The following is an 11,085-nucleotide window of genomic DNA, read 5'->3' as shown; positions in this document are numbered from 1 at the left end:
GGACCCCCTGGACCCACAAGTCATCCTTTGGTACACTTTTGTGTGCACAGATCTGGGTGCACCTAGCTGTTAACCTGTTTTTTTTTGAATTAAAAGTAATTTCAGGAATTGTTTAAATCTTTGAAAATTAATATCAAATAATCCGTAGCTCGGATGAAAATACTTTGTACATGAAAGTTGCTCAGAACGACGAGACGAATCTAAACACGCGGTCCGTTCGCCCGCCACACGTCCCTAGCATAGCAAATATTGAACTTTTCCCCTCCGGTTCATCTGTCTGACAGATGTCCGGAACCGGGAAAACTTTCCCGGATGTTTTCCCTCTTCGCCAGTATCGCCTAACGCTACGTTAGATCACCTCTGCCCCGCTTATTGTCTTGTTATGCTTATGTTTGTGTGTATTTACTGTTTCTTCCCCCTCTTCTCTCTGGTAGACCCCGAGACCGATGCTGATGCCCCTGTGATCGACTACGTCGTCGACAACGACCCCTCCTTGCCAGATTAACCAGGCAAGCCCCCCCTTTGATCATCCCGATATCGCCCATTCCTTTCTCTCATGCTTGCATTAGATTTTGCTACTGTTATTGTATGATCCTATTCTGATGCATAGCCTGCTTTTGTACCTGTTATTGCACCTTACCTGCTTATCCTAAACTGCTTAGTATAGGCTGGTTAGTGATCCATCAGTGACCCCCACCTTGTCCTTGTTGCCCCTGCTTCATCATTGAAGACCCGATCAACGGGATTGAAGACCAGGCCCCGGCACCGCACATCACTTTCTCCTTAGTTGCTCGACACTGCTGGGTTACTATCAAGTGCCGAGGGTGAGACCTCTACAGCACTTCTGATGTTAACCTGTAGTGTAGCTATTCGGTCGTGGTCATCGAGGGTGATTTCCTCCTTAACCACTTCCGATACGGCTCTGTCGTGCAACCCCTCAAGTGTGAACCTCGAGGGTGATTCCTCTACGTTCACCTTGATGATTACATTGAGTGGAACCCACCGGGGGTGATTCCTTGGGTTTTTCCTCTTGATGTTTGGACACACGGATACTTGGACTTTACAACTGTTACTTGGAAAGTGATGTGGAGACGGGTTAACCTGGAAGGTGCCCGTGAGATAATTACGAGGCGTGGCCGGGCATTCTTAGCCCTTGCCGCAAGTCCTCGAGATGGGGCAACGGGGTCACCTCTTTCGTGAGTCTCTGCTTGTTACCGCGCGTTCCTAATCCACTACGATTTGGATATTTGATCCGAGGGGCCTCTGGCCTGATAGCACTAACCATCACGTGGGCATAGTATGGGCGTTCTGCGTCGTATACATCAGCCAAAGCTTAATAGACGTCAGCGACTGAGTGGCGCGCGCCGGGTTGGACTGCGCAAGCGCCTGCCTTGTTGAAGGAGGTAGCTAGGTCTGCTCACCGGCCGCGTACGCAACGTGCAGGAGTTTCCGGGGAGATGGCCCATGACCCCTGGGGGCATAGGTTTAGTCCGGCGTGCTGACCTCTCTGTTAAGTCTAGGTCGGGTTGCGGCGTATTGTTTGGCCGAGGCCGGGCATGACCCTGGAAAGTGTGTCCGGCCGGAGTTAAGCGAGCGTGATGAGTAAGTTGGTGCACCCCTGCAGGGAAGAAAACATCTATTGATAGCCTGTCCTACGGTAACGGACACTTGGAGTTGTATCCCGATCGATACAACTAGAACTGGATACTTGTGATGAGAACTGGATGGAGATGAGGATTTGATTGTGATGATAACTGGATAGTATGGCTCTGGGATTGCTTTCTCGCAGGGAGTCGAGAAAGGATCTCTGGCCGAGGTTGATAACACTACTACCGCTTTACTTTATGCTACTCTACTCCCTCTTGTTTGCTGCAAGATGGTGGTTTCCAGAAGATGCTAGTCTTCGATAGGACTAGACCTTCTCTCTATTCTGGCATTTCTGCAGCCCAGTCCACATATACAGCCTTCCTTTGATAATGTTGCATATGTAGTGTAGATCCTTGCTTGCGAGTACTTTGGATGAGTACTCACGGTTGCTTTGCTCCCCCTTTTCCCCCTTCTTTCTTCTTTCTGGTTGTTGCAACCAGATGGTGGAGTCCAGGAGCCAGATGCCACCTTTGACGACTGCTGCTACCCCGAGGGTGCCTGCTACCACGTGACGGACGCCGACGACCAAGAGTAGTTAGGAGGCTCCCAGGCAGGAGGCCTTGCCTTTTCGATCGTAGATGCTTTTGTGCTAGCCTTCTTAAGGCAAACTTGTTTAACTCATGTCTGTACTCAGATATTGTTGCTTCCGCTGACTCGTTTGTATTCAAGCCCTCGAGGCCCCTGGCTTGTAATATAAAGCTTGTATTATTTTAATTTGTGTCTAGAGTTGTGTTGTGATATCTTCCCGTGAGTCCTTGATCTTGATCGTACACATTTGCGTGTATGATTAGTGTACGATTGAATTGACGGCGTCACACCAAGCCTATCACAACCCTCCTCCTTTACCCGGGCTTGGGACCGGCTATGTTGACTTGTTGAGACAACATAGGCGGAGGGGAGAAGAGACACAACCGAAAAAACACACCCGCGCCTACAGCCGAACCCCAGAAACCGCCAAAGAAGAGCACATAGGGAGAAACTGGCCGCTCAACAACACCAAGTACTGTCGTTATCAGGCCCCGAGAAGCTCAAACCACTAACGACCTGAAGTCGGACGCACTACCACCACCAACCGCCATCACAAATCTCATCAACCAGCATAGAGGGCACCTTAACTTCCATCTTCATCTGACCAAGCAAGGCGAAGAGCCTTGAACGTTGGCTGTCTGGTCGCCATGCAACAACAACCCCAAAAGGGGAGAGGCGTCGTATGGGAACGAGGCATCCTGAGAAAAGAACATGTTCTTTGTGGTTTCTGCCCAGATTTCCAGCACTCCCTTGACAGTAGCAGCAACAAAGGAGTCGTCTACATTTAGCTTAGTCCAACCCTGATCAGGTTGCTCAGATATCTATCACTAGGAATACCATGAATTCCCTAAACAGTTAATCACAATACTTTTGCTGGCAGTATTTTATTCGCTCACTGCTGCATGCCAAACGTAGTATAGATCCTCAGGCCGTGGAAAACTAGGGGTATGGCTCCGAGAAGCAACTAAGCAAGGGTAGGCCGGCAATGTTTCTGGGGATGAGAGGGAGAGAAGGTTGGCCACTGGATTAGTTTTTGCTCTCTCATTTCTTGGATAATTCATATGGAGTACATGCCTACACAATATTATATCCTTTTAATAGGGAAGGCTGACTTGACCCCTAAGAATAGGATCCCTAATTGCCTAACACACCACATTGTTATCTTCCTACCCTAACTAAATATATCATTTATATCATTTTCCTTATCTCCAACGGAGTTAGGGGCCAGATCATAATCCCTGAGGGCACGTACAATGGCGTTGCCTTAGCATGCCACATAGGATGATTGCTGAGTTGTAAGAGAGAAATGAAAACAAGATGCTCGAATTGTGATAGCGAAGAGATGATTTCTGGGTATGAAAGATATGGCATTTTTCTCCATTGTAGGGGATGTCTTATCTTAGTCACATGTTTTCTAGTTTATTTTAATCACCATAATGGTAAGAGCATGTAAACATTAGTTGTTACAGATAACACTAAGAGATAATCCATCTTATGGTGTGTTTCTGTTTTCATCATATATGACATTGAGGCTTAAAAAAGGCTGCCTTATCTACAATTGTAGATGTCCTGACACTCACAGATCACACCCCTTCATTACCTGAGTGTTACTGGTAGGGCTAGGGTTCCTACCGGCTCTACTCCGTAGGTTATACGGGCAGAACAGCGAGGGTTGGGGGCGAGGGCGGCGGCTCCGGCGTGTTGGCGCCGTCGCGAGGGAGAAGAAGGGCGGCGGCGGCTAGGGCAAGGTGCGGCTAGGGTTTCCGGCTCCTCTGGAGCCGGGCAATATGATAGAACTATCTTTATTGCTTGATCTCAAACGATGTCTTACAACTAGTATTTATAACTTTAGCCTAAGATAACTTGCCTAAAATAACTTGCCTAAGATAACTTGTGGGTCAAGCCCCTAATACTAATGCCCGGTGGGCCTCTTCCTTGTATAGACCAAACCGGTCATAACATCTCTTCCCGCCTGCGCAAACAGCTCGTCCTCGAGCTGAAAGTCTGGATAGTGTTGGCAGAATTCTTCACGCTGCTCCCAAGTAGCCTCCTCCTCCGGAAGGCCTGCCCACTGAACGAGGATGAACCAGACGCCACGACGGAGTTGCGCCTGCAATACCTTTGCCGGCTCTGGAAGAATGCGGCCATTGGCGATGGGAGGAAGCGCCGGTGGCTCGCCACGAAAAGGCTTGAGCAGCCCCACATGGAAAACGTCGTGGATGCGAGCGCGGGCTGGAAGCTGAAGACGATAGGCCACCTTCCCAATGCGCTCCAAGATAGGGAAGGGCACGGCGTAGCGAGGGCCGAGCTTGCGCTTCGCGCGCAGGTCGAGGGACTGCGTAGAGCGATGGAGAAGACGCAGCCACACCCAATCACCCACCGCGAACTCCGCCTCGCGATGATGATCGTCGTAGTAGTGCTTGGCCAGCTGCTGAGCCTGAAGGAGACGCTGACGAACCTCAGCAAGCATCTCGTCACGAGTGCGGATGAGGTCACCCGCAACCTCCGTCCGAGCTGTCTCCGGATCCACCGGAAGTATAGGCGGGGGTGGTCGACCATAGACCACCTCAAATGGCGTAGTGCGCTGGGCGGAGTGATAAGAGGTGTTGTAGCAGTACTCCGCCCAAGAGAGCCAGTCCACCCAAGCGCGAGGCCGATCATCTGTCACACAATGCAAATACATGGCAATGACCTTGTTAACCACCTCGGACTGACCGTCCGTCTAAGGATGGAACGCCGTACTCAGGCGGAGCTGGACACCCGCCATCCTGAAGAGGTCGCGCCAGACATGGCCCGTGAACACGGGGTCTCGATCACTGACGATCGAAGCAGGGAACCCGTGTAGACGGACGATGCCGTCGAAGAAGGCCCGGGCCACGGACGCTGCCGTGTATGGATGGCCGAGCGCTATGAAGTGGGCGTACTTGGAGAAGCGGTCGACCACCGTGAGGATGACCGACTTGCCGCCCACCTTGGGAAGGCCCTCAATGAAGTCCATGGATATGTCCGCCCAGACCTGAGATGGCACCTCCAAGGGCTGGAGTAACCCGGCCGGCCTGAGAGTCTCTGTCTTGTTGCGCTGGCATGTCTGACAAGACCGCACCCAGTCGCGGACCAGGGCGCGATCGCCAGGGATGTAGAAGTCGGCGCGAAAACGATGGAGGGTTTTCTGCATACCCTCATGACCCGCCGAGTGGGCGAGCTGTAACACCTGGTGACGGAGATCATCCTGCGCCGGAACAAAGACCCGGCGCCCATGGAGGAGCAGTCCGTCAGAAAAGCGCCAAGGCTCCTCCAGGTCGCCGGCCATGAGCTGCTGCTGAAGACGGACGGCGTCGTCGGCCGTCGCAGTGGCGCGGCGAATGTCGGCGAAGAGGCCGAACGTTGGCCCGGAGCGGATGCACAGGGCCGCCCCCGCGGACTTGTCAGCGGAGGAAGCGAGGTCGGAGTCGCGACGGGACAGCGCGTCGGCCACGGTGTTAAGGCGGCCCGGCCGATACTCGACGGAGAAGTCGAAGCCGAAGAGCTTGCTGATCCACTGGTGCTGCGGCACGGTCGACAGCCGTTGGTCCAGCAAAAACTTCAGGTTGTAGTGGTCGATGCGAATCTGGAAGGACTGTCCCCACAAGTACGGCCGCCAATGACGAATGACCTGTACAAGGACAATGAGCTCCCGCTCATATGCTGCTAGCTTAAGATGACGCGGAGCGAAAGGCCGGCTGAAGAAGGCGAGGGGCCCATCGCCCTGATGAAGCACGGCGCCGAACCCTGCGCCTGAGGCGTCACAGTCCACCATGAACGGGCGGTCGAAGTCGGGCATCTGGAGGATGGGGCCCGTCGTGAGGGCCCCCTTGAGGGCCTCGAACGCCGTTGTCGCCTCGTCGTCCCAGGCGAAAGCGTCGCGGCGAAGCAACCGCGTGAGGGGCACCGCAATAAGCCCGAACTCCCGGATAAATTTCCGGTAGTAGCCGGCAAGGCCGAGGAACCCGCGGAGAGCCCGCGGCGAGTGAGACGTCGGCCATGCGGAGACGGCTGCCACCTTGTCGGCGTCCATAGCCACCCCGTCGGCCGAGATGACGTGGCCCAAGTAGGCCACCAAAGGCGTCCCGAACGAGCACTTCGAGCGCTTAAGGTGGAGGTGGTGCGCTCGAAGCTCGTTGAAGACGATGGCGACGTGCTGGAGGTGCTTGGCCCAAGACGCACTGTAGATTAGAATATCATCAAAGAAAACGAACACAAACCGGCATAAGTAGGGCCTAAGGACGTCGTTCATCAAAGCCTGGAAGGTCGCCGGGGCATTGGTGAGGCCAAAGGGCATCACCAAGAACTTGAAGTGGTCGTGATGAGTCCGAAACGCCGTCTTGGAGATGTCATCCGGGTGCATGCGCACCTGGTGGTACCCCGACCGGAGGTCAAGTTTGGTGAAGAAGCGCGCCCCGTGGAGCTCATCGAGGAGCTCATCGACCACCGGAATAGGGAACTTGTCCTTAAGGGTGACAGCATTAAGGGCACGGTAGTCGATGCAGAAACGCCATGTGCCGTCTGACTTGCGGACGAGAAGCACCGGCGCGGTAAATGGTGAAGTGGAGAGCCGGATGATGCCTGCCGCGAGGATGAGCGCACACTGCCGCTCCAACTCATCCTTCTTCAACTGTGGGTAGCGGTAAGGCCGTACCGCCACCGGCGCGGAGCCTGGCAGAAGATGTATACGGTGATCGTACGTGCGGGCGGGCGGCAGCCCCTGTGGCTCGGTGAAGATGTCCGCGTGCTGCTGGAGGAGGCTCTCCAATAGTGGGTGCTCGGCCGTGGCGGTGGTCGCGGCCAGCTGGAGTGGAGTGGTTGGGGCGGCACCTCCAATGTCGTCCCACTGAATGTGGCGGCCCAACCGCCAGAAGGTCATCGTCAGCGCGTCGAAATCCCATAGAATAGGACCAAGAGTGCGTAGGAAGTCGACGCCGAGGATGAAGTCGAAGCAGCCCAAGTCGATGCCGGCGCAGGTGATGGTGAAGTGCTCATCGCCGATAGTGATGGGCACGTCGCGGGCGAGCCCGTGGCAGCGGAGACGGTCGCCATTAACGACTGTGACTCGCAACTGCTCACCGCCGGTTGGCTGTAATGCAAGGCGCCGCATGGTGGTCTCCGGCAGAAAGTTATGCGTGGACCCTGTATCCACTAGGGCCACCAGGCGCTCGCCCTGGATCATGACCGGTAAGAGCATCGTCCGTTCATCACGGATGCCGGCCAGCGCGTGTAGGGACACCACGAGGGCGGTGGCCGGGGCGGGCGCGGGTGCCGCTGCGGGCTCCGCAAGGGCTGGAGCGCCGAGGCCATCCTCCAGTGTCTCCTCCTCAGGCTCGTCTGTCGTCTCCAGGTAGAAGAGGCGGGGACAGACATGGCCCGGTGCATAGGGCGCATCACAGTTGAAACACAAGCCCAAGCGCCGGCGTTCCAGCTGTTCCACCTGAGTGAGGCGCCTGAATGGCCGCATCGGTGCCGGGGTGGGTACCGGGGCGGCTTTGGACGACGCCGGTGCTGCCGGAGACGGCCGGGGAAGCTGTCGGCCCCCACGTGGCGCGGATGGACGCGTTAAGGCCTGGGCGCGCTGCTCGAATGCCCGGGCATAGTACATGGCCGTCTGAAGGTCTTGGGGCCCCTTCATCTCGACATCCACGCGGATGTGGTCGGGAAGGCCGCCGATGAAAAGCTCCGCCCGCTGTAAGGCCGTCACACCGGGCGCGTGGCACGCCAGGGCCTGGAAGCGGTCGGCGAAGTCCTGCACCGTGGAGGTGAACGGCAAGCGGCCCAACTCGGCCAAGCGGCTCCCGCGGACCGGTGGCCCGAAACGAAGAAGGCACAGCTCTCAGAAACGATCCCACGGGGGCATTGCCGCCCTCGTCCTGCTCGAGGGCGTAGTACCATGTCTAGGCGGCCCCGCGGAGATGGTAGGAAGCCAACCAAGTACACTCCGATGCGGGTGTGCGCTGTCCGCGGAAGAACTGGTCACACTGGTTGAGCCAGTTAAGAGGGTCGTCGGAGCCGTCGTATGTGGCGAAGTCGATCTTGGCGAACCGGGGCGGCTGCTGGTGTGGCGCGCCCTGGCCCACTGCCTCGGCGGTGCGTAGGGCGGATGATGGTGCGCGGTCCATGGTGGAAGGCCCGGCATAGTTCCCGGTGACGCCCGATGCCTCGGGCTGCAACGGGAAACCGGACGGCGGACGGGCCCCCGGGTAGGCCGATGGCGGCCCGTGAAGCCAGTCGGGGAGTGGTGATGGCGATGACGGAAAGCGGACCTCCTGGATCGGAAGCCCGCTCGGCGACGACCGGCCCAAGTTAGGGCTGGGATGGGGCGGTGGAGGACCCTGCTCCGTGGCTGCTGGAAGTGACGGCGCGGCGGGAGACGGCGCGGATGGCGCGGTCCAGGTGGGCCACTGCGGCCCTGTGGTGGCGGCGAGTGGCGTGGTTGCCGTCGCGAGCGGCGGCGGCCACTGTGGCCACGACGGCGGTGCGGCCGCCGGGGCGGGGAGCGCCGGGTAGCCTCCGGTGATGGCCCCCGGTACCGAGTACCACGGCAGCGCCTGCGGACCCGCGGCCAGGGCGGGATGTAGTGGTGGAGGCGGCCCGTACGGACTTGCCAGGTAGAGGCGAATGCCCTGGACCGCGGCGACTAGGTCGTTGAGGACGCCGACCATTGCCTCCTGTGTGAACTGCTGCGGCTGCGGGGGAGGTGACGGCGGCGGCGTATGTTGGACGGGGGTCGGTGGCCACCCGTGGCCTGGCGCGGTGCCGGGCGCCGGGAGGGTCGGCGCCGAGAGCGACGCCGTAGCGCCCGCCGAGAGCGAGGCTGTGACGCCCGGCGCGGAAGCGGCGGCGGTGGAGGAGTTGGCGACAGCGGCGGTGGTGGAGTTGATGGGCAGCGGCAGTGGTGGCGGCGGCGGCGGAATTGGAGGTGACGAAGACATGGTCGAAACCCGGGTACCTGATACCAAATTGGTAGGACTAGGGTTCCTACCGGCTCTACTCCGTAGGTTATACGGGCAGAACAGCGAGGGTTGGGGCGAGGGCGGCGGCTCCGGCGTGTTGGCGCCGTCGCGAGGGAGAAGAAGGGCGGCGGCGGCTAGGGCAAGGTGCGGCTAGGGTTTCCGGCTCCTCTGGAGCCGGGCAATATGATAGAAGTATCTTTATTGCTTGATCTCAAACGATGTCTTACAACTAGTATTTATAACTTTAGCCTAAGATAACTTGTCTAAAATAACTTGCCTAAGATAACTTGTGGGTCAAGCCCCTAATACTAATGCCCGGTGGGCCTCTTCCTTGTATAGACCAAACCGGTCATAACAGTTACCATATGTTGTTGTGCTTTTAACGCAAATTAGAAAATGTAGTCACTTAATTTACATTATTATTCAGGAGGAGATGTGGTTGTTCTTTATGCTTCCCTATATGACGATGTCCGTATGGTTGTTAACCTATCCGGCCGATTTTATTTGGAGAAAGGCATTGAGGAACGCCTAGGGAAAGAATTTCTTGACAGAATAAATAAGGAAGGTTACATTGATGTCACAAACAAGTCAGGTAGCAATTTTGTATACTGTGTATATAGCTTCTCTTTCGTTGTCATATACTGACTATCCAATGGTTGCAATGTAGGAAATGTTTTATACAGGGTAACAAAAGAGAGCTTGATGGAACGAGTGAACACTGACATGCGTGCAACAAGCCTCTCCATTAGCAAGGAATGCAGGTCAGGAAACTACTTGAGGAATGAACTACCTTCGTATTCCAACTACCAACTGAAACAAGGGGCACCATGGCACCTACATGACACATTTACCTTCATTTAAATAGTCATTCCCATGCATTCCCAGGATTGAAAACATTAAATATCTCATGTGTTTGCTGTTGGGCATAGGTTTCATATTGTGCTAGAATAAATCCTGCGTGTTACAAATATCAGGCAATTAATTTACTGTCTTTATTCAGCTTCTTCACAGTTCATGGTTCTGCTGATGAGATCATTCCTGTGGAAGATGCATATGAGTTTGCAAAGCATATACCGACCCACAAACTGTGTGTCGTCGAGGGAGCAGATCACTGCTACACTAGACATCGTAAAGAACTTTCTGATGCTGTAGTGGGTTTCATTACATCCAACAAGGTACCGAAGAATGTCATTTTATATGTCGTTCTATGCAGTATCACTTCTGGTTTGACAGCGCCTTTAATTTCACTGCGATGATTGATTTGGCAGGCCAGGGATACCACGCTAGAAGATCAATGAATTCTGATGGATTTCTGCTGTAGGATTTTGTACAACAGTTCTGCTTTACAGAAGCTCCCCTCCGAACAACGCAATTCTAGATCATGGTCATTCTACTTCTTAGTCCCAGGATGTAATAAGCAATAAAGCATTGCAAGGCTTTAGGTTTGCGTTATTTTATTAACTAAATAGTTGTAAAAGTATGCTGTAAAATATGTGGAACTATTATAGAGAGGTGTTTTGGACCTCGGGCTGTGAGGACTGAAATTTTCATTTTAAAAAAATCACATCCAAAGTGTAATAATTTCTGAAAACAATCCCACATGTACATATGAATGTATTGATATGAGATACTTTAACATGCAAGCTATACAAATAAAAGACAAAATCATGGGTTTTTAAATAACAAATGAATTTGTCTCTTTTTTGTAGATCGATATTCTGCTAATACTACACATGGATGTGGTTCCAAAAAAGTAAAATTGGATCTTCAAAATTTTATTTTTGATCTCTTCTTCTGAAAAGGAGCTCAAAGAGCCTGAGCTCCAAATTGCATTTTGTTGACAGTCAGATTTTTGCTTGGACAAAAGCTCAATTAAGATGAGTTAGCCCACAAAGCGCAATTCATAATTTCTTACCATACCACAAGTATC

General features: G+C 54.3%; 1 protein-coding gene across 1 annotated transcript in view; it reads left to right on the top strand.

Moving 5' to 3' along the window:
• LOC119276149 overlaps window positions 1-10,791 on the top strand; it is a 24,014-nt gene extending 13,223 nt beyond the window's left edge. Inside the window, exons 5-8 of the mRNA XM_037557143.1 lie at window positions 9,583-9,747; window positions 9,823-9,916; window positions 10,156-10,330; window positions 10,424-10,791. Coding sequence (XP_037413040.1) covers window positions 9,583-9,747; window positions 9,823-9,916; window positions 10,156-10,330; window positions 10,424-10,453 — 464 coding nt within the window. The 3' untranslated portion in view covers window positions 10,454-10,791. The remainder of the gene's footprint in view (window positions 1-9,582; window positions 9,748-9,822; window positions 9,917-10,155; window positions 10,331-10,423) is intronic.
• The last annotated feature ends 294 nt before the right edge of the window (window positions 10,792-11,085 follow it).

Source organism: Triticum dicoccoides, chromosome 3B (genome assembly GCF_002162155.2).
Source record: "Triticum dicoccoides isolate Atlit2015 ecotype Zavitan chromosome 3B, WEW_v2.0, whole genome shotgun sequence".
Classification (NCBI taxonomy): Eukaryota; Viridiplantae; Streptophyta; class Magnoliopsida; order Poales; family Poaceae; genus Triticum; species Triticum dicoccoides.
Note: the sequence above shows the minus strand (reverse complement) of the source record. Positions and strands in the feature narration are given on the sequence as shown.